This window comes from Odocoileus virginianus, chromosome 10, assembly GCF_023699985.2.
Source record: "Odocoileus virginianus isolate 20LAN1187 ecotype Illinois chromosome 10, Ovbor_1.2, whole genome shotgun sequence".
Taxonomy (NCBI): Eukaryota; Metazoa; Chordata; class Mammalia; order Artiodactyla; family Cervidae; genus Odocoileus; species Odocoileus virginianus.
Window position 1 is genome coordinate 51,505,442 of NC_069683.1, and position 27,173 is coordinate 51,532,614.

The 27,173-nt window shown below is 40.2% G+C and overlaps 1 protein-coding gene across 8 annotated transcripts in view; it reads left to right on the plus strand.

Annotated features, from left to right (window-relative positions):
- The window catches only part of USP28 (ubiquitin specific peptidase 28), a 67,827-nt gene extending 41,184 nt beyond the window's left edge, over window positions 1-26,643 (plus strand). For 3 of the 8 annotated variants that reach the window (XM_070473563.1, XM_020872772.2, XM_020872771.2), the window contains exons 10-26: window positions 477-625; window positions 2,357-2,484; window positions 5,757-5,852; window positions 10,032-10,211; window positions 12,510-12,730; window positions 13,682-13,752; window positions 15,170-15,398; window positions 17,463-17,657; window positions 18,244-18,383; window positions 18,542-18,727; window positions 19,667-19,762; window positions 20,471-20,649; window positions 20,744-20,822; window positions 21,951-22,030; window positions 22,564-22,687; window positions 24,083-24,278; window positions 25,398-26,643. In XM_070473563.1, coding sequence (XP_070329664.1) covers window positions 477-625; window positions 2,357-2,484; window positions 5,757-5,852; window positions 10,032-10,211; window positions 12,510-12,730; window positions 13,682-13,752; window positions 15,170-15,398; window positions 17,463-17,657; window positions 18,244-18,383; window positions 18,542-18,727; window positions 19,667-19,762; window positions 20,471-20,649; window positions 20,744-20,822; window positions 21,951-22,030; window positions 22,564-22,687; window positions 24,083-24,278; window positions 25,398-25,573 — 2,525 coding nt within the window. In that variant the 3' untranslated portion in view covers window positions 25,574-26,643. The remainder of the gene's footprint in view (window positions 1-476; window positions 626-2,356; window positions 2,485-5,756; window positions 5,853-10,031; window positions 10,212-12,509; window positions 12,731-13,681; window positions 13,753-15,169; window positions 15,399-17,462; window positions 17,658-18,243; window positions 18,384-18,541; window positions 18,728-19,666; window positions 19,763-20,470; window positions 20,650-20,743; window positions 20,823-21,950; window positions 22,031-22,563; window positions 22,688-24,082; window positions 24,279-25,397) is intronic. The other 5 variants (XM_020872776.2, XM_020872778.2, XM_020872779.2 and 2 more) reach the window with 3 other exon arrangements.
- Window positions 26,644-27,173: the final 530 nt, after the last annotated feature.

The window sequence follows — 27,173 nt, forward strand, 5'->3', positions numbered from 1 at the left end:
CTTTCCAGAATCTGCAGACTATCCCATCCCCCCATTTTTTCTTCCTCGAAAGACTTTTTTTTTTAAAGAAATTACGTTGTTCTCTTATATTCTCTACAGTCTAAAATTTTGCTGCTCATTATCTGTGATATGTTTTAACATATTCCTCTCTGCTCATCATTTCATAAATTGGTAGTTGGATCTAGAATTTGGCCAGATTCCAGTAAGGCTTTTAAATTAGTCTAGACTTATCTGTAGATGGTAGGACAGACTTTGATTAAGAGACATGTTACCTCTGGTTGTCTTTCTTTCTTGTGAGGTTAGCAGTTGTCAGTGATCTGTGCGTGGATCCACTGGTTCATCAAGGCCATGTATACTTCTAACGTGTTCTCAGCAAATTGCTGAATTAAGAAGATATTGTTTCTGTGGTGCCAGGGAAAAAAGCTTTAGAAAGCAGTAGTGATGCATTTAAAAAAGCAACCTGTCTCTTCGCCTAGGAAAGCCCTTTTGTAACAATGAGACCTTCGGCCAGTACCCCCTTCAGGTAAACGGCTACCGTAACTTAGACGAGTGTTTAGAAGGGGCCATGGTGGAGGGTGACGTTGAGCTGCTTCCTTCCGATCATGCAGTGAAGTACGGACAAGAGGTGAGTTGGATATTTTTGCTTTTGCCATTGACAAAGCCAGTTAAATAGGACTGAGCTTTTGGGCAGACTGTTTTCACATCACGTATTAATAACTTTTTACACTTTGCAGGACTTGTACTAGTCTAAAGTGTCTCATGAGTTGGTAAGAGTAGTGAGCCTTAGTGTTTGATATTAAATTCTTGTATGATTTGAGTTAGTTATATAAAGGTTGTATGCGGCCTCTGATGTTTTAAGTGTGATCAAGTTTTTGTCTTTCTGTTGAAGCCTCCCTGTACCTGAATAGGGAGACCCCCTGCCTCCATATTTTTGGAGGGTGAAAGTGCAGTGATTATTCCCAAGGCATGCCATTTAGAATATCTTCCCTACTGTAGTATTTACTGTTCTCAGTTGTAAATTCTGCCTTTGCTTTAAATTTTTTTTAATTTAAGATTCATTTATTTGTTTTTGTGGGTTGGAAAGAAAGGGGGAAGGTGAAGGGCAAGTAAGGGTAATTAAACATCTCAACGTTTCCACTGGTAAGAGTTAGTGAGTTATATTGTAGCATAATTGCCAACACCACACAGCTTGAATTATTCTCCTTTCATCATACATTTTGAAACAGAGTTGTGCTTTTTATGAGTCCAATCCAGTAATTACTTAAACGAGAAAGAAAATCTTTCTTGAATTTAACAGGGAGCCTGACATGAACCTTGTCAAAGTACATTAGCTGTAGAGCAGTGTTAGAACAGGGAGAGAACTATTGCCTCCCTAGCTTTGCAAGGAACGTGTTAATTCCTGATTGGGAGACTTAACGTCTGTGCCACCTGTGCAGAGCTGATGCATGCTCTTACAAAAGAGAAAGAGTGTTTGTTCACAACTTGGACCTCTGGAGACTTTTATTCAAGAATTGGACCTCTCTATTAAAAAAAATAGAAAATAGTGCCTGTTTAGATTTAGCTCTGAGGAAGGCAGGCAGATTATTTGGATTTACCTCATGCCGACACAGGTATGTGGAGGGAATATAGCTATTTGCACCTTTGGTAAAGGGAACATTTTAAAGTTGTTAGTATGAACCTCTGCCACACAGGTGAATTGAACAGAAATGCCTTTCCTGGTCTAGTTTTTCCTCATCTATGATCAGTGACAGTTGAGATCTTTTTTTATAACTCAGTACTTTCTTTTCTTGAAACTCAAGGTAACTTATTGGTTGATTTGACGAAGTCCTTTGTGTTATCCATAAATTCTTGGGATTCAGAGTTTTTTTTCAGAATCATGAGGCTATTTCAAGGTCCGTTTTTAGTAGTAAAGGGGATTCAAACTCTGTGTGAGTAAGTAGTATAGAGGATGTGTACACGTATTAGTCTTTTTAAACAATTTCTAATTCATTGGTTGGGCTAGCTATTTTCTCCAGGTTTTAAGCCTCTTAAATGTTGATGATATAGTGAATGATATGTAGATTTTTGGTGCAGTTCACATATTTAAAGGTCATTATTTCTGACGATGATAGTTGAATTAAAATGTTCACTGGCTTGTAAGTTTGGAGTCTTGAGGAGAGTTTAACCATATTCTGTAAGAAGGCATGATTCTATGTGGGCATTTTAACTATTTGGGATTAAAAAAAAATTTTCAGTATGAGTTCATTTGAATATAAATTTTATACCAAAAGAGAGTCTAATGAGGGATAGTTTAAATCTGGCTATTGTTGGTTCCTAAACTTAACTTTTCTCTCCTGTATTTCTACTCTTGATTTAGCGTTGGTTTACAAAACTACCTCCAGTGTTGACCTTTGAACTCTCAAGATTTGAGTTTAATCAATCCCTGGGTCAGCCAGAGAAAATTCACAATAAGCTTGAATTTCCTCAGATCATTTATATGGACAGGTGAGTTCTGTGGTTGATTGTCTTCTTGATGTGCTGTAGCAGAAGTAAGCTTGTACTAAGTGTACTTTTCTGGAGGTCTTGATAATATGCAAATTTGGATTCAGTGGATCTAGGTGGGGGCCCAAGAGTTTGCATTTCTAAGAAGTTCTCAGGGTGATGCTGTTTTCTGATCTCTGGACCACAATTTGAGTAGCTAGGCTTTAGGTGAAAGCTCTGCTCTCTGCAGTGATGACCAGTATGTGGAGTAGCTGCCGTCTGATTCTTTCTCATCTGAATACTATTTGTATTCCTGAAAAAAATCCTAGACAGACTTACAGAACTTTTAAGTCTATTTTATCAACATACAGAAATGTTAACCATTCTTAAGTGTACAGCCAATGAGTTTTGATGAATATATGCAGTCAGGTAACCACTACCACAGTCAATATACAGAATATTTCCATCACCATGCCCCTTTACAGTCGGTCCCGGGTGAAACTGGAGCCCATTATACAGAGCGAAGTAAGCCAGAAAGATAAAGACCATTACAGTATACTAACATATATATGGAATTTAGAAAGATGGTAACGATAACCCTATATGCAAAACAGAAAAAGAGACTCAGATGTATAGAACAGACTTGTGGACTCTGTGGGAGAAGGCGAGGGTGGGATGTTTCAAGAGAACAGCATCGAAACATGTATATCTAGGGTGAAACAGATCACCAGCCCAGGTTGGATGCATGAGACAAGTGCTCAGGTCTGGTGCACTGGGAAGACCCAGAGGGATGGGGTGGAGAGGGAGGTGGGAGGGGGGACTGGGATGGGGAATACATGTAAATCCATGGCTAATTCATTTCAATGTATGACAAAAACCACTGCAGTGTTGTAAAGTAATTAGCCTCCAACTAATAAAAATAAATGAAAATATATATATATATTGTTTAAAAAAAAAAAATACAGTCAGTCCCTTCCCTGTGCCCTCAGGCAACCACTTATTTTCTGGCCCTCTAGTTTTGTCATTTATAAAGTGTTATAATTAGGGACATTAATATTCATTATGCACCCTGTTGTGGTCATCATCTTTCACTTAGAAATGTTTTTGGAATTCATGTATGTTGTTGCATATATCAGTGATTTCTTTCTTAGTACTGTTGAGTAGTATTACATTGTATGGATTTACCACAATATTTTTTCCATTAACTAGTTTAAGGACATTTCAGATGTATCCAGTTTTAGGCTATTATGAATATGAATTTTCACATAAAAGTTTTGGTGTGGCTTTCAGTGCTTCTGGGTAAGATACCCGGGAGTGAGATTGCTGGTTATTGTATGAAAAGTATGTTTTTAACTTTATAAGAAATTTCTAAACTGTTCTCTAAAGTGGCTATACAATTTTGTGTTCCTGTCAGCCGTGTATGAAAGCTACATTTGCTCTAAGTCCTCACCATTATCTGGAATTATCAGTCTTTTAAATTTTAGCCATTCTGTTGGGTTTATTGGGGCTTTTCTTGGTGGCTCAGATGGTAAAGAATCCACCTGCAATGCACGAGATCTGGATTCAGTCCCTGGGTTGGGAAGATCCCCTGGAGAAGGGAATGGCTAGCACCCACTCCAGTATTCTGGGGTGGAGAACTCCATGCACAGAGGAGCCTGGTGGGCTGGTCCGTGGGGTCACACAGAGTCGGACATGACGGAGCAACTTTCATTTTCACTGTTCATTGGGTTTATAGGAAGATCTTTATTTTTCTTTTGACTTGTATTTCCATGATAACTAATGACACTGAGCATCTTGTTGTGTGCTTAATTAACGGTCATTTGTATATTTTCTTAGGGGAGGTATCTTTTGTCCACTTTTTAGTTTGGTTGATTGTGTTCATACTGAGTTGTAAGAGTTCTTTATATATTTTGGGTATGAATCTAAATCTATTTTTGTTTGTCTCTTCCATTTCTTTACTAGTGTTTTTAGAAGAGCAGGAGTTTTTAGTTTTGATGAAGTCTAATGTATCAGTTGCCATTTCATAGTTTGTGCTTTTTGTATTCTAATTAAGGAATCTTCCAACCCAGGGTCACAAAGGTCTTTGATATTTTTTTCTAGAAATTTTGTAATCTTTACTCTTATGTTCATGTCTATGACCATTTAGAGTTTATTTTCATATATGGTATGAGGTAAGGGTATATTTTTGCAGGAGGCAGTAAGGCGACATGTGGATATCCAGTTATTTCAGCATCATTTGTTTAAACAGCTCCCTTTTCCCCACTGAATTATCTTGATACTTTTTTAAAAAATTAGTTGGACTTACATTTGTGGATCTTTTTCTAGAGGTTTTATTCTATCTGTTGTGTCATCTTATGCCAGTACCACAGTCTTTAAACTACTGTGATTTTATTATAAACTTTGACATCAGATAGTATAAATCTCCTACTATGTTACTCTTTAAAAAAAAAAAAATGTTTTGGCTATTCTCATTCGTTTCTATCTAAGTATTAAAATCATCTTGTCAAAACCCCTGGTAGCTACTGGGATTCTGATTGGGACTGTGTTGAATGTATAGATCAATTTGGGGAAACTGATATTTTAGCAATTTTTAGTCCTCTAGTCCATGAGCATGGTATTTATTTACTTATTCATAATATTTATATATTTATATTAAAGAGTTCATTTATTCAACTCTTTGTTAATTTCTCTCAGCAGTGATTTACAATTTTTTGTGTACAGTTCTTGCACATATCTGGTTGTTTATTCCTAAATAATTATTGCCTTTGATGTTATAAGGCTTTGAAAAAAAATTTACTTTTCATTTGTCCTTTACAGGTATATAGAAATGCAGTAGATTTTTTTCCTCTTTCTTTTTTAATTGATTTTGTGTCTTTTGGCATTACTAATAAATTCAGTTATTAGTTCTGATACATTTTTGTAGATTCCTTGAGATTTCCTGCATACAGTGATCCTGTTATCTACAAATGAAGGCAGTTTCACTTCACTTCCTTCCTTTCTATCTATATGACTTCTATTTCTTTTTTTCACCTTATTGTACTGACTATGCCTCCAGTAAAAACATTGAATAGAATAGGCAAGAGTGGTCCTTCTTGGATTGTTCCTGATCTTTAGGGGGGAAAACTTTTAGTCCTTCATCATTAAATATGATGTTAGCTCTGTATTTTCATAGAGCTAACATAAAACAAACCCTGTGTCTGATTAAGGCAGTTTCCTTGTATCCAAAGTTTGCTGAAACTTTGTGTTATTAATGTTTTTAAATATAAATTGTGTTTGTGGGATTATTATTTGCTTAGGTATATGTACAGGAGCAAAGAGCTTGTTCGAAGTAAGCGAGAGTGTATTCGAAAACTCAAAGAAGAAATAAAAATTCTGCAGCAAAAACTGGAAAGGTGAGTCATAGACACCTTTGTACTTAGAATGGGGTATTAAAATTGGATAATTTGCTTTTATCTAAAAATGAATTCAGAGTAAGTATTAACACGTATATTTTATAAAATGGATAAGGAAAATGTGAAACAGTCTTTAAGATGGGCAGTAGTGGTCCCAGGACACCTTCGACCCAAGTCACATGGTGAGTTATTGACAGTGTACTAAAGAGAAGCCAAGTTCTGATTTCATAGCTCTTTACTTTTTTTGCTCTCCTTGCCATCTTGTTCACAAACATAGGAGAGGTAACTATCACAAAACTCTAATCCCTTTGTCTTGAGAAAGCAGTTTTTGAAGTGCCTTGTAAAGGTAAAACAGGTCAGCAGTGCTGACTCAGAGAGGGCTTGTATTTTTGACACATACGAAGTCCTTTCTCCTGTGGAGAAATCATTGTTCATCTGTTCTTGCTGACTGCTTTTGTGAAGTCACCCTTGACTTCCTAAGAAGGAATCAGTGTAACTTCTGTCTAGTCAGAGACCATTAATTTAGTCTTTAGGAAGGAGATTCCATACGATGTCAGTGGCTTTTTTTTGCCTCTGTCTACTTACTATTTTTGCTGCTACCGCTACTCCAGCTCTGACTACTTCATTGCTAGCTCAGTAATTTCCCTGAGAGGCAAAACCCGCTACACCAGCCTGCGAAAGACCCCGCACCTGTGGGTGCCCCTTCCAGCCCCTCCCCCTCACTTAGGAAGGATTCATCCGAGGGTTGTTGTGATCCATCATCTTGTTGTCTTAATGTGGACTTAAGCTGGAGACTGAGTCTTCAGATACTCTTGGAAGTGATTTACAGGACTTTATACCTATGGAAATGTTTCACTTTAAAAGTTTGAGTGATACTTTATAAGATTAGAAAGTTATAATTGTTTTCATACAATATACCTGGTATATCTGATGTATTTTGACTGAAAAATACTCAATTTGCAATAACCAGCTAGGCATTCTGACTTATTTAGATTTTAAATAGCATACAGGTGTATTTTCTGTAGTATGAATACGACTTTCTTTTTAAAATAAAGTAACTTAAATTTTTGGATAATATTACTTGGGTAATTATTTTTGAAAAATTGCTTGTCTATGTGTGACATAGTTCTGGGAATCTTTGCAAACAACTTGTTAATGGATACCATTAGGTAGTAGAACTGAGATGGGAATGGATGGCTTTTATGGTTTGTTTTATCCTTTTTTGAATTTGAGTTTTCTTACCAGGTATATGTATTACTTTTATTATTAAAAAAAAAAGTTCACCATTTCTTCTGTAAAAGCACCTTGATATCATATTAAAAATAAGATTTCTTGTGTACAGTGTAGATATCTTTTTTGAAACCACTTTCATTCTAATTCTGCTAAATTAATACATTGTATGAAGTAGTTGGCCTAAAGGAATTCATTAGAAGAACAGGAAAATGATTGTGTCATAGAATTGAAGATAAGTTTCTCCAAGAAAATTTTTTCCTGAAATTTTGTATGAATATCATGTTAAAATACAGCAGAATGTTAAAATACATGTAAACCTGGGAAGAGTTACAGATATAAAATGACAGCTTAAAATCTTATGACAGATTATCAGTGCTGCAATGCTACTAGAAAGATGTTTCCTTTGGTCCACGGCAGTCATGTATTAATAAATTCTTTCAACAAACAGTGCTTAAGAAGACATTTACCATGTCTGTGGGATAGAAAAGGAGTTCAGAGATGGGAGATGTTCCTTCCATATTAAAGGGAATGACATACTGAAAAGAAGACCCTGGAGAAAATAGATCTTGAAAGATGAGTCAAGTTTAGATAAGTTGATAGCTGACAGTAAGCCAAAGATACAGATCTAAGGACTAGAAACAGTTATTTAACGTTCCTCTAGCTTTATATATTTAACATCCTTTTCTTTGAAAGCCAAAACTCTGTGTGACAGGCAAATCCACAGGAGAAATCATTCTGTTTGTCTTTTAAATTAGAGAAGATGAAGTGTCTTTGCTATGTATCCTTTAACATGTGGTTGATTTTGAGTTGCATTTTATTTTATTTTTCACTTCATAATATACTTTTTGATGTAGAAACAGACAGTTTTCCTTCTCCCTAGTTCTGTGGCTGTTTCTTTCACTTTATTCAGAGAAGAAAAATGTGAAGTGACTCTCTCCTTTTGTAAATGGAATCCCAGAATTATAGTTTACCTGTACCAGTGAGTCAACTTATCTACCATTTAGACTCTCTACTGTAGAATTCACTAAAGTAAATCTCTTTTCTTAGTGTAGCATGTGCTAGTAGTGGCAGAACATTGGGTATTACTAAAATAATTGGTTATTTTGATTACATATTGAAGACATTTATTATTTACTGATTCCAATGAAATCTTCAGTAATCTATGCATGGCCTGCACTGTTAAATGAGTACGTGAATCATAGTGTACATAGGACTTAATCTCTGACCTGTGTCACACCTACTTCCCATTTCCAGCTTTCTCTCTCATTTTTCCTAATTGCAGATTACTTTATCTAAAAGGCAGCAAAGAAAAAAAAACCTTGCGTACATTAGATTGGTACAAAAGTATTTGTGGCTTCAGACCCTGAATTTTAAATCAGTATAACTAGGCTTGAACACATCTTTATTAATCAAAGTAGGAACCATTACAGTCAACACATTTTTGCCAAGGAGAAAAAAGTATGCTTATTCCTGTAGCATAAAAATCTGTGCCTTGGGATTTGACGAACTCTTGGAAAGCATTTTCTGCATCCTGCTGGTTGTAAAAGCGTTTTCCTTGCAAAATGTTGTTGAGACGCTTGAAGAAGTCGTAGTCAGTTGGAGAGAGGTCAGGTGAATATGGCAGGTGAGGCAAAACTTGGTAGCCCAATTTGTTGAGCCTTTGAAGCATTGTTTGTGTGATGTTTGGTTGGGCATTGGCATGGAGAAGAATTGGGCCCATTCTGTTGACCGGTGCTGGCTGCAGACGTTGCAGTTTTCAGTGCATCGCATCATTTGCTGAGCATAGTTCTCAGATGTAATGGTTTCACTGGGACTCAGAAAGCTGCAGTGGATCAGACCGGCTGCAGACCACCACACAGTGACCAGGCCCTTTTTTGGAGCAAGTCTGGCTTTGGGAAGTGCTTTGCAGCTGCTTCTCTGTCCAGCCGCTGAGCTGGTTGTCATATAGAGTCCACTTTTTGTTGTCCATCACAAGCCGTAAGAAATGATTTGTTGTTGTGCAGAATAAGAGAAGATGACACTTGAGAGTGACACATTTTTTGATTTTCAGTCAGCTCATGAGTGCACCCACTTTCTGAGCTTTTTCACCTTTTTTCATTTGCTTCAAATGCCAAACAATCATAGAATGGTCAACACTAAGTTCTTGGGCAACTTATCCTGTAGTCGTAAGAGGATCAGCTCTCATTTGGTCACTGTCAACTTCTGGTGGCCGGCCACTATGTTCTTCATCTTTCAGGCTCTAGTCTCCTTTGCCAAACTTCCAGAGCCACCACCGCACTGTACATTCATTAGCAGTTCCTGGGCCAAATGCATTGTTAATGTTGTGAGTTGTCTTAGCTGCTTTATGACCCATTTTGAACTCAAATAAGAAAATCGCATGAAATTGCTTTCTGACTAACATCATTTCCATAGTCTAAAACACATATAAAATAAACAGCAAGTAATAAGCCATTAGCAAAAAAACATGAAGCAAGAAATGCACATTAAAATGTATAACATAACCATGTTTATTTAAGAATATATTCCAACATCAAATGGCGAATTTCAGCAGCGCAAAACTGCAATTACTTTTGTACCAACCTAATAGTTCACCAGCATTATTTTCAAATTTGAGTAATGATATCTCTCTTCCTTTAAAAAACAGAGTTTACTTTTTTTTTTTATTAGAGTTTACTTTTATGAGTAGAGCCTAACTGTGATTGAATCACACCACTGGTGTGACTTTGAATAGGAGCCCATCTGAAATGCTTTCTGTCAAGTGTAGAGATTCAGACTTTTGTCAGTTTTCTCTTTTGTAGTTAGAAAACGTTTGCTCTGTAGATTAATGTATTAAATATTGTATAGCCTTTAGGGATAAGCCTTTCCATTGACTCTCCATATAATAACACAGTGAGCCTGAAAGTACAAGATGCCTTGGCACTAGAGTACATTTTATCTGCCTCGTAGGTATGTGAAATACGGCTCGGGCCCAGCCCGGTTCCCGCTTCCGGACATGTTGAAATACGTAATTGAATTTGCCAGTACAAAACCTGCCTCAGAGAGCTCTGTGTCTCAAAGTGATGCATGCATGACAGAACCACTTTCTTCAGCACACTGCCTGACTTCTGACCTGACATCCAAGGAAAGGTAACAGAAACAAGTTTTTAAAATAGTATATATTGGGGTTTTGGGCTTAACCTGAGCTGTGTGCCTTGTTTCCTCCTGATGAACACTCGCCCCGTGAGAGCTCATGGGCCATGAGCTCTTTGTCTTACAGGGACGGGTTTTGCCACTTAAGTAAATCGTTCGTAATTCCCACCCATGCATTCGTCTCACCCAAGGGATAGTTGGGATTATTACAGAGGTGTCTTGAACTGTCTGGAACAGTGTTCGTTCTCCGCCAGGCCCACCTGGCTCGGAGGTTGCTGTAAGCTAACTGCCATGGAAGGCCTTTCCCAGAGGAAAACTCAGCCGCTGGTTTTCTAAAACATGACATTCACTCGTCTGCTGAAGGAGTCTGCACGACTGAGTAAACACCAAGCAAAGGGAAACTTATTTACAAGTAGAAAATTAAAATAAAAGAAAGAACTGGCTAGAAATTGAAGAGGACAGCCTACAGCGGCTTATCCAGCAGAGACAGAGAGGCCTTGTCACATGACCCCTTGATTCTTTTCTAGCTCAACTGTGTGCAGCAGCCTTTGTGGTCTGGAGGAGCCACTGGGGCCGGCGCGGATCAAATGTGATCCGTGGGTCCTGGCTAACGGAAACACTAGAGCCTATAGAAGAGTTTAGACTTTTTTATGTTGTTAAAAGAAACCCAGTCATTCCTTCGCTGCCCCTCCCACACACACATGTATTACTATTCATTCATTCATGTGTGTGCAGAGTGCCTATTTGGATAGAACATACCGAACGGTGATAGCGGTTATCTCTAGGGGATGGCGCGAGGCACGGTGTGGAGGGAGGGTTCCTTTACTTTAAACTCTATCTACCTGTGTCTGTTTGGGTTTTTGTAGAATGTTCTCATGTCCTTTGTAAAATATAAATTATTTTAATTTTTAAAAAGTGGTTTTATTTGTTTAATAATATGAAATAGTACTGACTGATATTAGATTTTAAAGTTGCTCTGTGTATGTGTAATCTTTTTTGAGATTGAGGCATCTCCTCTCTTGCTTACATTGGCCTTGTTTTCCTATATGTATGGGTCCTCAGGGAAAAGAGGTTTGCTCCTTTATTTTGTTTATGAGAGAGAGGCAGGTAGGAAGGGGAGTGAGAGTTTAAGTGAGAACTGTGAAGTTTATGTTCTTGAGTTTTGGTGTGAAACAGAAGCCTCAGTACAGTTAGATTCATGTATATTCCTGCTGATTTGTCTATGTGCAGTTTTTTTGGCGGTAGTTAATTAGTAGATAAGTTAACAGTTACTTTACATACTTTCTTCTCAGTTTATGACAGTGATGTAAAGGGGTTGACATCCACCTCTTAGAGCTGAAGTGCTAGATTCCTTACTCGAGGTTACCACCGTCTCCTTGGGTGTTTAGCTGAGATGTGGTGGAGCTGGAGTTGTCTGCCAGTAAGTTCTCACCCGGTGCTCTCCCAGAGTGCCACCTAGTTTGCATTCCTGCATGTTGGGTATACAGCTGATATTTTTCTTCTGTGTATTTTGTTCCTGGATCCACCTGTCCATCTCACTTTGGTCAGTTACATCTTAGAAACACAATAGTCTATCCCTTGACTACTCCCCATCTCTTTTCCATGTTCCTTCTCATCCTTTCTTCTTGAGAAGAAGGTTCATTGTTACAAGTGGTTAGAGAGCAGGTGACCTAGACTTGTAAACTCAGGCAGATTTGAGCGAAATCCTTCCCTGTCCTTCACTAGCTGGGTGAACCTGGGAACACTGCCTTATTTCTCTGAATCTTAGATTTGAAAGTTGGTAAAATAGGCATGGTGATAGTACCTGCCTCATCAGCAAGCTGTGTTAAGTGAGATGATGCCTGTAAAGGGAAGGTTTGGCTCAGTAACTTTACAGAGTAAACACTCACTAAATTGTGACTGTGCTTTCCCACAGAGCAGCTTGTTTTACAGAGTGCACTAATTTAGGCAAAGACGTATTTTGGAAATGGAGGAGAAAATGGCAACCTGCTCCTGTATTCTTGCCTGGGAAACCCCGTGAACAGAGGAGCCAGGCAGGCTACAGTCCATGCATGTATGCTAAGTTGCTTCAGTCATATCTGACCAATTCTTTGCAACCATATAGACTGTAGCCTGCCAGGCTCCTCTGTCCATGGGATGCTCCGGGCAAGAATACTGGAGTAGGTTGCCATGCCCCTCCTCCAGAGCTACAGTCCATGAGGTCCCAAAGAGTCGGACATGATTTAGCGACTGAGCACAGATGCATAGTTTAGAAATTAAAATCTGAGCATTTTTTTTTTCTTAATCTTCCTTCAGTGCAAGTAAAGACAGCACGTCTCAGGAAGCTGAAGGAACCTTTTCTTCCTCTGAAGATTCTGCGCACAAGTCTAAGGTGGCAGAGCAGCCACCTGCACCCCCCCGTTCTTCCGTGGAGATGCCCGCACACCCAGCTCCTCGAACGGTCACAGAAGAGGAGATCAGCTTTGTTAAGACGTGCCTGCAGAGGTGGAGGAGCGAGATTGAACAGGACATACAAGGTTGGCTTTTTCCTGCTTGTCAGCCGGTTACTCTCTGCCTTTTCTGTTTGTGTGAACACGTGGGAATTAGGCACCCTGGAGACACATCCTGTCATTGCCATGTATGCTGTTGAATTTGAGGAACTGTGACCTCTTTGGTACTTTTGTTCCCTGTGAGATTAGGTCAGATACTTTGCTTTAGTAATAGAACCATGAAAAGTTCTTCCCTAGATTCCCTCCTCAAATTTTCTGGGAATTCCTAGGTATCTTGGATACCAGGAATGCCACTCACCTTAGAGAATTTTCTGTGTCTGCTGGATTTCCTTTCCTGTAGTTTATCTGAACTCTGACTTCAGCTGACCCAAACATAGAATTTCAGTTTCCTGAATTTCCACTTTTAAAGTTTTTTCTACATACAGTGTGCTTTATTGACAGTTAAGGAGGCAAAGAATATCTGAGTAATGCTTGCACTGTAAAATCACATTATTCAGCATTTTGTTCCTAAAATCCTATGGCCTTGTCTTGTTTCTCGTCTTCCCCTCCTTTCTCCTTTTGTCTAGAGAGCAATAAATAAGTAAATTATGCAAATCTAGATTCCTCCCAGGTTCTTACTGGCAGAAGTCTGGCCCTGCCTGTTGCTTTGCCTTCCCTTTCCAGGTGTCTCTGGCACATGTAGTTTACACCCGAGTGACCCTTAAAGTCTGTTTTTAGAGACTGTTTCCTAAGAAATTTTGGTGCCAATTATAAGACATGATTTTTTTTTTTAGAAATCTTAATGTAGTTACATTAAACTAGAAGCTTTTGTAACCTAAAGCACTAGCTGCTTTAAAACTGCATGCTTCCTTATGGTTCATAGAGAGAAGTTGAAAGGGTGAAAACCTCAGGTACAGAGACGCTGTAGTCTTTGCAGAGCTAGAGCTGCCTGTGTGACGTGGGGTGAAATCATTATAACTGAGTGTTCTTTTTTAACAGACTTAAAGAACTGTATTGCAAGCACTACCCAGACTATTGAGCAGATGTACTGTGATCCTCTCCTCCGTCAGGTAGAATGCAAATTGATGGGGAAGTAGTCAAGGCATGTTCTAATGGTGCTAATGGGCAGATGCAGAGAAGTTAATGGTTTTCTTTGAAACTGAGTGGAAACTTCCCTAGGACATAAAAGTTAATTTTCGAAAGAAATATGTATTGTTCTATATTTTAGGCTAAAAAGAGTAGTGTATCTTCCTTCTACCACCAACAGGACGTAAAACATATTTGTCTCAAGTCTACCACATGGTATCTTTTCCATGTGTTGTTAAATATTAATAAAATTTCTCATAAAATGGTAATGAAGCAGTACAGTGAAGGAAACCTGACCAGGGACTGGTTCCCCATCCTTTCCAAAGTACCATGATCCTTCATGATTCTTTGTTTAGCAGTGTGATTTTTAACCTTTATGTCCCTAGTAACTCCAAAAGAGAGGTAGGCAGGGCAGAAATTCTTACTTTCCACATATGTTTTTGTTTAAAATAACATTCTGGGCATTGACGGGAAAGAGGCTGCAGTTAGGGGACTGCCCTCCACGGGCTTCTGTGTAAATGAATGACTCTGGGAGGGGAGCCCTGTTTCTAGGGTCACGGGAAACCCTAGTTGTGTTGCATAGCAAGAATGCACCATGTGAATCTTGGGTGTTGACCATTTTCTCTTTTCTATTTTTTGAAAAAATTTACCACCAGTAAAAACATGTCAAGGTACTGATTAAATGTAATTTTACTTTACTGACTTGCCTTTCTTTCACCAATACTTAACTTGGCACTTAAGCATTACTTTTATTTTCTGCATATTGCCAGTAGGGATGGTGGGGTGGGGGCGGGGGGGGAAGCATTTCACATTTTGAAACAAACAAGTAGGTAGTTAAAAGGGTCTTCACCTCAGATAAGTGGATGATTACCTGCAAGAAGAAATATAAAGACTGATTCATAATGAAATATATGACTGATTCATAATGAAATAAGTTAACTTAGATTTTAGTTAATAGAACATTTATTAATTTTAGTTAATAAAACAGTCATAGAGCAGCATAACTGCTAAAGGCCCCAGGTGTGGTAAGCATCTTCTCAACATGAGTGGTCATGGTGCTTCTGTTTTTAGATACGACTGAGTTTGGAACTGGGGGAATAAATAGGTCTCAGTTATTTTTTGTTTTAGATTATAATCATAGGAGTTAGAGTTAAAGAGAATCATCTGGTTTAACTGTCTGATTTTAAAGCTTCAGGAATGGGAGATTCCAAGGCTGTGTTGTTTTTAATGCATCTTGAATCAACAAGATGTTTTGTTGATGTGAACCCTACATCAAACACACGTGTTAACGGGCAGTTGTCTTACGTCTTATGGTTGGGCATCCTTTGGAATTTTCGTCGCCTCAACCCCTGTCAGCTAATTTGCTTTAAGCTGACACGGGGAATGCTCTCTGACTTGCAGGTGCCTTATCGCTTGCATGCAGTGCTGGTTCACGAAGGACAGGCAAACGCGGGACACTACTGGGCCTACGTATACAATCAGCCACGGCAAGTCTGGCTCAAGTACAACGACATCTCTGTTACCGAGTCCTCCTGGGAGGAACTTGAGCGAGATTCCTACGGGGGCCAGAGAAACGTTAGTGCGTACTGCCTGATGTACATTAATGACAAGCTGCCCCACTTCAGTGCAGGTAAAAACACTATGAGCAGAGGCCAGGCTTGCAGAGACTTTGTACTTCTCAGGGAAGGGAACAATCTTGTAGTTTAAAAAAAAAAAACTTGGATTTATTAGATGGACATGAGTTTCGGTAAACTCCAGGAGTTGGTGATGGACAGGGAGGCCTGGCGTGCTGTGATTCATGGGGTTGCAAAGAGCAACTGAACTGAACTGAATGATGTGTTTAAGAAATACAAATAGTATAAAAGAGAAGAAAAAAGAAAAATAAGTTTGCTTTCCTACTTCCTTGAGTCCAACAAGCATTCATTCTTAGGCTCCTAATGTAGTCTTCTAGAAATGTTCTGTGCAGATGCTAGGTTTTATTTATTGATATCTCACCTATACCTCATTTTTTCCCCACCAAATGGGATATTTTTCCATTCTGTTTGGCATCTTTTTCATTGTTTTTCTTAGCAATCTCTCTATTTTTATAAATAGAACCAACTTATTCCTATTAACAACTGTAAAATAATTCCATTGCATGGGATATGTATATAATTTATTAAACTAGCCTCCTGTTGATAGACTTTTAAGTTGCCTCTAGTTTTCCCCTTTTTTAGTGATACTCCTATGCACGTATTTTTTGCACTTTTTGGAGAAGAGCTAGGTTTTATAAATGGATTTGCCTCAGCGGTTTCAGACTTCTCATAATACTGCTACTAATGCTAACGATAATCATAATTATCATTTATGCTGGTACTTCCCTCCTTACTGCATACTTTAAGCTTTATTTCTCTAATAGCTTATTAACTCTAACACAGAGGAGGCAGGGCAGAAATTCTTATCACCCACATTTTCCAGCTGAGGTTCTGTACTTGTCATACAGCCAGTAAATACTCTGGTTGCAGATTCTATGCTGTTTTCCATGTGTATTACTCTTTCTTCTTTCACATCTGAGATCATGGAAGGCGTCTTCTTTTAGTGTTCAAACTTCACGGTATTGCATAAGGAAACCTATAAGGCATTTTGTCTGGGCAGCAAGTGGTCTTTGTCGTGTGCTTGGTGGGTAGGGGATGGAGAGAATGCTCACTTCACAGTAACTGATCGTCCTAATTGCATGTTTGCAGTGTGAGGGCAGGAACAGCTGCTCGTGGGAGTTTCTGTACAAACGATTGTGCTGGCTGTGGGTGGCATACAGGGGCCTTGTTATAACGGGTGTGGCTCATCTATAGAAATAGACAAAAGTGAGAACTGTCGTTTAATGAAAAGGCTGGTTAACAGCAACCAGTATGTGGATGTGCTACTCTGCTGTAGGGTTTTATGATTTGTTTCGGTTGTAGGGTTGGAAATGAGATTGAATATGTCATTGATAGCCTTGTCATTTTTCATCATAGCCTTTAGTGAACCCCACGTATTAGTGACCTATTGATCTAACCTTTGTATCCCTTTGCTTTGTGGTAGCACTTGATTATGTGAAACTTAAGGCAGTATAAACGTCTTGGTTTTCATTTTCAGCCGTCTTGAGATGGATATACTTTGTTATTTAATTCAATTTATTATTATAATTTTTTGACCACACTATATTGCTTGTGGGATCTTATTTCCCTGACCAGGGATCAAACCCACATCTCCTACAGTGGAAGCTCAGAGTCCCAACCACTGGACCACCAGGGAAGTCCTGGAGATGGATATTCTTATCAGTAATAGGGGCATTGTTTACACTGATAAAACTGTTTATCTTGAAATTTCCACTGAATCTAATGATTTTCTGAATTCCCAAGAAATATTTGGTTTGTTCTTGCTACTTTGTCTGTGATTGACCTCTACTCCAAATCCTCACTTATTACCATTGATTGATTGATTTAACAAATATTCAGTGTCCCTCCCTTCCAATATGCCAGCCACTGTTACGGGGGTACCGTGACTATTGGCCTGATATTGTCAGTACTTCAGACAGTGGATGGATTAGGTGTGTATTTTTCATTAAAAGTAAGAAAAAAGACAAAGTGTCTTACTTTCTTTCTGGAAAGGAGCTTTGGTTTCCTTGAGACCTTTTGCTTGGTGGGACTGTTTTAACTGTGTCTTTATTCTTCCTCAGAGGCGGCCCCAAATGAATTAGATCAGATGTCAGGAGAAGTGGAAGCCCTGTCTGTTGAACTTAAGCATTACATTCAGGAAGATAACTGGAGGTTTGAGCAGGAAGTGGAGGAATGGGAAGAAGAGCAGTCTTGCAAAATTCCTCAGATGGAATCTTCCACCAGCTCAGCATCACAGGACTTCTCTCCATCACAAGGTATCTGAGCAGGGCATTTATGCCAGTGACTTGGGGGAGTTCACGCTGCACTCCCATAGCCAGCCCCATGCACTTCCTCTGAGTGAGCCATGCCACGCTCTGCACAGTGGAACTAGAGTTGGTGTCGCACAACCTGACAGCCTAGCTTGTGGCTGACAGTCATATCTGCTGGGCAGAACCAACAGCAGAAAGATTAGCAGCTAGCTACCTGTACTTTCACTATATTTAGTGCTAGCTTATTTCCAAGGTTGCAGGACAAACTATGGTAAGATTAATAGGTAGATTTTATGAAAACTATTCTGTAAAGGTGATCTTCCTAACGGATAGTTGTTTATAGGAACCTTTTTGCCATGAAAAAATATGACAACATTGGGAGCACATTAAACTTTACAGAATCATCAGTGACTCCTTGCTAAAGTAGCTATTTCTTTTAGCCACTAGTTTGCAGGGGAAATTTATGTAATTTTTTCAAAAGGTTAGTTAGAAGGTGTGCACATTAAACTTTGTATCCAGTCCTGCTTGCCTTGTAGAGTGTTCTAGTGGTTTTATTACCAGATGCTGATTCCTCCCTGCTGTTGTTTCTCAGAGTCTTCAGTGGCCTCTTCCCACGGGGCTCGATGCCTGTCCTCCGAGCATGCTGTGATCGTGAAGGAGCAGACTGCCCAGGCGATTGCAAACACGGCACATGCCTATGAGAACAGTGGCGTGGAAGCTGCCCTGAGTGAGGTGAGGGGGCCTGGAAGTCCGGAATCCAGAGGGGTGGGCTTCCGGCAGTAAGTGCCGCAGTTTTCTCACATTTCTGTTATTCTGTATCTGCTGCGTTTAACCAATCCCTCTTTATTTCTGTTTTTTTCTTACTCTTTCTCTCCATTCTGCTGCCACAGCTTAAGGAAGCTGAGCCCAAGAAGCCCATGCCCCCGGAAACAGAGCTTGCAGAGCAGGCAGAGCAGTCCCCACAGGCTCGTGACGCAGAGTCTGCTGCCCAGCCTAACGCTGAGGTCTCTGAAGTCGAGATCCCCAGTGTGGGAAGGATTCTGGTTAGATCTGATGCAGATGGATATGATGAGGAGGTACAGAGATGAGTCAGGGTCTAGCTGTCTGTTGTCAGTCTTGTATTTCCTTCTCACGTGACTGAGTATAGCTGTGTAAGGTGTTCGGCAACAGTATTTTCTCCTTGACACAGGAGGTGGGCGAGAGGGCCTTGGTCACCATCCTACACTGCTGCCAGCAGGTCTGTACTCAGACCTGCCCTTACGAGGCAGTGGCTCAGAAAGGTAGAATCTAGTTCCATGTGTCATATCCTGAACAAAAAATTGCCCTTTAAATTAGGAGTCTTTGGTAATCTCAGTCCATTGCATTTCCTCCAAATATGAAAATTTCAGTTGTCTAGTGAGCAGGTCATATGTGCGTTGACCTTGTTTTAACTCTGAAGCTATAGACTTCCCGGTTGTTTGCTGTCTGCCTCCTTTGCAGTTGTCCCCACACACTAACAGGCATGAATCCTGTCCTCAGGTTTCTGTGGGATGGTTATTTTTTTTAATCACTGCAAGGTTTTCACTTTATAAGGTCCTATTTGTGTACCTGCTAGTTTCAGACTGTTTGAAATGTGCTGTTCACCCAGGTAAAACTCAAAGACTGGTGTATTTAGGATGGACACCCAAGCCTCAGAACGCAATTGGTATTCTCACCTCAGACCTTTCCCCTCTGAGAGCTATAATTTACCTTGATTGTGTAGCAGTGCCGTATCGTAGGTATTTTTAGACATACACCTTTACTCATCTGCCAGATTAGAGTCTAGGGGTAGATTGTCATGGGCACAGTCTTGTCGTGCAGAGGGCCAGGGGCTGCTAGTGTTGAACGGGGCGTGTGAGCCTGCCCCCGCGGTGGCTGCTGGCCAGGGGGCACGCCGCTCTGCTTCCCTGCGGCAGTCTGCTCACCCTTCCCTCACAGTCTTCTTCTGAACCTTTCTTCTCTGCTTTCTCTCTGTGTTTTGTGCCCTCTTGTGGTAGGTGATGCTGAGCCCTGCCATGCAAGGGGTCATCCTGGCCATAGCTAAAGCCCGTCAGACCTTTGACCGAGATGGGTCTGAAGCAGGGCTTATTAAGGTATCTCTGTTTTTGTCTTGTTTTTTAAATTTAATTAGAATTAGGATTAAATCCTAATCCTTGTACCACAGGGATCATAATCATGGGGCAGTGATCATATCAGATGCTAAAAGAGTGTTTTTCATTGAGGTAAAACATAAAACTCCCTTCGCTGCCCGACTAACAGCCCAGCCGTTCCATGGCGCTGGCGGCTCCTCCCCTCGGGGCACTAACGTGGCCTTGGCACTCTGTGGCCCACCTGGCCAGGGGTAACCTCCTTGTTCTTAGGAGATGCCTGTTAATAAAGCTGTGAATGAGACCTCGCCTTTGTAATTTGGAGGCCATAATATAAGAAAGTAGGCCATGCTTTTTAAGGTGCTTGAATAAAATTTAAGATTCTTAAAGAAATTGCATTTATTTGGATTTTTAAATTTCAGATCCTTGATACTCAAAGATATGCCTGAAACAATTAAAACTTTTGTTTTTCTGAGCACGGTATGAGGAAAATTATTTTCTTGTGAGTACAGGATGTCTTTGGTGCCGGAGGAGTTTTGTCCTTTTTGAAAGGCAAAGAGATTATAGGTTCCAGTTGCCTCTGTTATTCCTCAATAAGAACGTCTTAGAAGTTGTTTTAGAGTGATGAAAACCTCCTTAGGCCTTAGGCAATGGTTTCTATGTGTACAAGCCCACCATGCCCCCTTTTCTGACTACCAATTCTGTCTTCAATAGGCATTCCATGAAGAGTACTCCAGGCTCTATCAGCTCGCCAAGGAGACCCCCACCTCTCACAGTGATCCTCGTCTTCAGCACGTGCTTGTCTACTTCTTCCAAAACGAAGCACCTAAAAGGGTAGTAGAGCGGACCCTTCTGGAACAATTTGCTGATAAAAATCTTAGCTATGATGAAAGGTGAGAAGGGAGTGCTTCAGTGAACCACCCTTCCTTCTATCTTGACTAAGTCCTCTGAAGGGGAAACTCATTCCTTTCTTAACTTTGTCCACAGGTCGATCAGTATTATGAAGGTGGCTCAAGCAAAACTGAAGGAGATTGGTCCAGATGACATGAATATGGAAGAGTACAAGGTGAGGTCCTCTCTTTACATCTACAAACCAAACATGTTAATTTCTAAGGCAACCCTAACAAAAAACAAATAAAAATGTAAGGAGGCCAAGCTGTTGAAACATTTGAGGCTGTCATTTATATGTTCTTTTCGTGCGTGCTAAGTCACTTCAGTTGTGTCCAACTCTTTTTGACCGTATGGACTGTAGCCTGCCAGACTCCTCTGTCCATGGGATTCTCCAGGCAAGAATACTGGAATGGGTTGCCATTTCCTTCTCCAATATGTTCCTCCTCGTATAGTAAATTATACATATGCACAAATATATTTATAATCCAATTTGTACAACTTGTATTATTAATAAATTTTATATATAAGCTATAAAGCAAACAATTTTATATTATCGCCAAGTGACTCCCACACCCTCTCAAAAAAAACTGAGTCAGAATGATCTTTTCTTACCCTTTGAATGGCCAGTTTCTTTATTTCATTATTCTCTTCAACTGATCAGCACTTCATTTCCCTTAAATACTCACTTTAGCCTTGTCCTAGGCAATAAAATTCGTGATTTCACGGTTTTAGTTTGCTTTAAATAATATACAGTTTTCTAATATTTCTGTATTCAAGACTAAAATTTTTATGCATTAAAATGCAATGCATGACTACAAATTTCCAAACACGAAACACATCATGTAGGTACGACACTGTTGAGTGCCACCTCACTATGCCCTACTCGCCGCCCCTGGCCCCCACCCCCCCCCAGGCAAGCTTAGTGTTTTTCCTGAGATTGGAGCGGCCTTGACCTTCTTTCTTCCCTCATCTGAATGGTTTCCTCTGAACGCGGGAGGCCATTCATTCAGACCAGAGCTGAATGACTTTGACGTGGGTGTTGGAAGTTAAGATCCGAAATTCTAAAGCTCATGTGAAATGAATATTTCTGTTCCTCGGCAGCAGGAACAGGACACGGAAAATTAAGGTCAGCTTTTTATCATAAATGTCCAGTACTTTATTATCTGAAAGCTTTTGTGTCTCCTGTTTTTGTGCCGGGCCATATGAGCTCCGTAAGTATTAGTACTGAGTTTGAAGCTTGCTGTGGGGAAAAGGGTAGAAGCAGTTTTGGTCATAATCATGAATGGCTGTCATTCCTTTTCAGAAGTGGCATGAAGATTATAGTTTGTTCCGAAAGGTGTCTGTGTATCTCCTGACAGGCCTGGAACTCTATCAGAAAGGAAAGTAAGTGGCGTCTCATGTTACCGAGCGTACTGGTTGTGGATGCCCACCAGGATCTCCGAGGACCACAGCCCCTTCCACACACACCCTGTGTCTCTACGTTTTTCAGTGTTCTACTTCACTTTTGCACTGAACATCACACGTGTGTCTTCATCTTTTGTATAATGATAGATTTCTTGGTCGAGAGATATAATGGCCAATTTTCTTTGTGATAAATTAAAATGAACTCAGAAAATGAATTTTAGAGTCAATGTGGGCTGTAGTGAGCCTCTCGTCCACTTCCTTGTTGTAGAGTTGGGAGAAACAGTCCAGGGAAGTGCCATGATTTGCCTTGAGCTTCTCGGCCAGTTTGCAGAGGAGCTGAGGCTACCTGTGGTCTTTGGCTCTCAGGCTTTTCCACCTGCACCGTGCTGCCTCCATGCTTAAGACTTTTCCATCCCTGCAGCTGGTTACATTCTTGTATTAGCGCGTGCTGGGGACTAAGCCCTGGGTTTGCGGAAGGAGCACTGAGCTGTTTTCATCAATAACTTTCTCAGGTACCAAGAGGCGCTTTCCTACCTGGTGTACGCCTACCAAAGCAATGCCGCTCTGCTGATGAAGGGGCCCCAGCGGGGCGTGAAGGAGTCGGTGATCGCTTTGTACCGAAGAAAATGCCTTCTGGTGTGTACTCTTTATAGAGCCTGACGATTTTTGTCTTTTATTGTGTTTACCTCTGTTCCTAGAAGCCAGGAAGAAATACAACATTAAAAAAAACCCTCCTGCAGGTTTTAGATTGTTCTAAACCCTCAAGAGTAGTTTTACATTGAAACAGATGAAGTTACTTCAGTGAACATCATTCTTCTTCCGCCCTGATAGAAGTTGGATGAGAACCGCATCTCCGCTTTCTGGTGCCTTTTGTGTGTGCCGCATTACAGCTTATGTCACACACCTCTCTGCTAGATTGTGAGTTCCTTAAGCATAGATCCTCTTCTTAGCCTTGTTCTCTGTGCCTGGCACATAGAAAGCATCTAGTAAACATGTGTTTTCTATGTTCCCTAAGTAGTAAGCTAGTAGATGAGAAGCTTTCGTGATGTCTAAAGAGAGTCCAGTTTTTAAAAGCTTTGAACTGTAAGGACTGGTCCTGCCATCCCGTTAACATCCTTGCCATGAACCACAGGTGATCTCGCCCGGTCGTTTTGCGCTTGGTGGCTGCGTGGGCAGGCACCCCATGGTCTGTCCGCCTCCCCGGGCTCCTTCCAGGTGCTTGTCCTTCAGAAAGCCGCAGAGGTGGCTTAACCTCAGGCTAAGCTTGCCTTGGGCCTCCTGCCACCCAGCAGGATCACCCTCCACCAGGAGTGAGGCCCGCATTTCTGCCACTACCTTTTGTTAATGCCAAATGGAGATTAAGTTGTGACATGTGTGTATCTCAGAAACTTCATTTTCTGATTATACTTGGATTCCTATGTCAGTTGTAGATATGGCGGGGCACTTTGAAGCTGAAAAGGGAGCCTTGTAGATTTGATGGACCGCAGATGCTTTTATTTTTTAAATCACCAAATAGAGATTATGTTTTGAATGTCCTGCTCAGCTGCCACGGAAAGGCACTAATAAGGATTTGGCTTCTTTCCGCCTCTGGCTCTCAACTCCCGGTGTGTGTCAGAATCACCTAAGGGGCTTTCACATGTTGGTGGCCCAGGCCTCTCCCAGACGGTTAAACCAGTCTCCTGGTGAGGGGCCTGGGCATCACCTTATCTTCTGCAGGTGATTTTTGATTTTTGGTGAAGAGTGAGAACCATAGAATCTTTTGATAGAAGTTGATGTTAAATATGACCTTGACTTATAAGTTTAGGCCACTTGGTCAGAGGCTTTGCCACATTCAGATCACCTTGGGGGCATTAAAAAATAAAAAAAATCCCAGTGTCTAGGTCAGCCAAATACCAATCAAATTGGCATGAGTGGGTTGGGGCATCTGTGGTTTTTAAGGATCCCCAGGCAATTCCAATGTACAGTGAAGTTTGGTAACTACTTGTTTAAATATTTTTTGAGACTTTTTTTTCCCATTGTTTTTATCCATAGGAACTGAATGCCAAAGCAGCTTCTCTCTTTGAAACAAACGATGAGCACTCTGTAACAGAGGGCATTAATGTGATGAATGAGTTGATCATTCCCTGCATTCACCTTATCATTAATAACGACATCTCCAAGGATGACCTGGATGCCATTGAGGTCATGAGAAACCACTGGTGCTCTTACCTGGGGCAGGATATCGCAGGTGTGGTGTTTGTTGCCAGTGATTTCTGAGACCCTTGCGAGTTCTAGAAATGACAGTGGACTCGCTCTGCAGCACTGGTTGTCACACCTTTTTAAGGGATTGGAATCCCTTAGCATATAAATGCATGCAAGTGTACCTGCTGTGCTGAAACAAGAAAGGGGACCCTGAACCCCTGTCCTTAGCCTCCCTTATCTTATCTGAACCCCTGTCCTTAGCCTCCCCTATCTCCTCTGATGGCTGAATCACCTCCACAGCCGGCCCACACAGAAAAAAAATCACTGCTCTCCAGCAATGTTAGACTGCTGTTACTTTTCCATCTGCCAAAATCTGAACTTGAAGTTTGTAGTTTAAATATTAAAAAAATCTGTTTTTGCTGCTTGGTTACCTGTCGGTGCCATAATTAAATTTTCGTATGACTTGAAGTTGCAAGACATAAACATTTTATTAACTATGATGCCTTCAAGGTTAATAAATTAGTAAAGGGGATGTTTGTGCCTGTCCAAAGCATTTTGGAGAGGGAGCTTAAAACTAGATATTTTTAGGCGAGTTTGGTTGACTTAGAAAATTGTTATGTATCCTAATATGAAGCCTCTTTGTTGCTTACTGATGTAAAGATATTCTGTTGATTTGTCAAAGTGTTCAAGTTTATGATATATTTGAAAATCTATAATAATTAGTAGCTAAGAATTTCATTTTAATGTTTTCAGTTTTTGTTTAAACTATGTGTGACATTATAGCTTTACTTAATGCCGTGTACACACTGGTATATTTTAATTGAAGGATAAGACCAGTGTTAGCTTTATGGCAGTAGTATGTTTACAGCACATTATATTTATGGCACTTTCTCAAATTTTAAAGGATGATTGATTAAAAGACATGTCCATAATGCAGTGAGTATATAGTGTTATCCTGGCGCATGTCAGATGACTTAAAACAATGACCTAAAACTTTGCTGTAGTCGGCAGATAAGTCTTTGCGCTTGATTTGGTCTAAAGGAATCGCCATTTTTCATTAGCTGGCCAGAACAATGCTTTGAACTTGGAGATTGTTACAGACGTACTAGTTTTAACTCAAGAGATTTATTTAGCTGTATAGTAACCATCCATTTTCCCTCCACAGAAAATCTGCAGCTGTGCTTAGGGGAATTTCTACCCAGACTTCTAGATCCTTCTGCAGAAATCATTGTCTTAAAGGAGCCTCCAACTATTCGGCCCAATTCTCCCTATGACCTTTGTAGCCGATTTGCAGCTGTCATGGAGTCAATTCAAGGAGTGTCAACTGTGACAGTGAAATAAGCCCCCACGCGTTCAAGACCCAGCCTGGTCTTTGGTTGACCGTCTGTTGCACAGAAGTCTGTTGTCACAGTGTTTATACCCTATGAAAGGGATTAGGTGGGAAAGTGAGACTCAGATCCAGATCCTAACTATGCTGTGTGTGTAAAGAAGGATTGAAAATAAAACTGCACTTTTTAGGTACAGAATCATAGAAGTGATTTCACGAAAAAAAGTCAGGAACCAGTGTATTAAAGCGTTGATTTGTGGCAGAAGCCCTGAAATGTCTCTTGTCCCTACAAGACAGCCTGGGCTTTTTTCTGAGCCTCAGAGTATCCTTCAGGCATAAGTATTTTTGACAGCAGACTAGAAGGGTGATTCATCAGGACCTGAACTGTATGAACAGCTACTCGTTATTTTATCAGATACAGATGACATTAAAAAAAATTTAACTGCAAGGGAGGAGATGAAAAAATGGGTTGTTGCCTGGCTCTTGACAGGAGATGAAAAAATAGGTTGTTGATGAGCCGCCACCCTTTCACATGTGGGTAGAACATAAGGTCATGTGGCAGTAAGATGCTGAAAAGTCAAAGGAAAGCTGCCTCTCCTTTCTTTCTTCTATTTTATTTTATATTTTTAAATAAACCGGAAAACCTCATACTCAGTCCTGAGTGAAAGAAGGGAGAAAGCATTAAGGACATCAGATGGAATAGCAGCATTGTGAAACTTGACTAAAGATCACATTTTCAATGTTGTAAACTATTTAAAGGTAAAATTTTCTAGCATCTGAAAATGGCTAAAACGCATGGCTAAGGCTCCTGCTGGTCCAGAAGAACATTTCAATGCCCCGCCCCCTTTTTTCCTTTTAAAAAATAGGGGATGTGGGTTTGTAAAAAGAAAAAGAATATATATATATGTATATGTAGAGAGAGAAATATCCCATTGACCATTTTTAAAAGGCTCCAGATTGGGTATTATGTTTTAACCAAATTTTAAAGATTGCCAGGGGAATTGTGGGAGGGTCAAAGACTTGCTACAACTATGCAGATTTTATAAATGTGCAATAAAAGTATTTGTTTTACCTTTGGTATGCAGTATGGCCTTTGTTTATATATGTTCTATTTTGGTATATATGTTCTATTTTGGAAACAGATGGACTCAGTAAGCATTTCTCATGTTTCAGTTTTTCTTCTTAAAAAGAAAAGGGGAGATTAAAGAGTTAAGAAACTTGATGGGAATGAAAAGTGTCAACTAAAAATAGTTACAACCTGAAAGCAGAGAGTGGTTTTATTGGGTGGGAATTTTTAGAACTTCAAGCCTGGGAGGCAGCCTCTCAAGTAGCCCTGAGAAACTGCTCCAAGGAGGCCATGGGGGAAGGAGTCAGGTTATACAGAAGTTTGTACCAAAGAAAGGCAGGTAGTCTGAACATCAAAGATTACTGTTAATTAAGGAAAAGCAGCTGTCATGTTTAGCGCTCTTCTCTGTATGGGAAGATGCAAGCATCTGGGCTCACTGAACTCATTCCTTTCATATGCGTCTCAGCTATCTGGGGGCATCGTTCTCCCTTTTCGGGTCCTTTGGGCTCAGAAATGAACATGTGGAGGGCCTGAATCACAGATGGCTG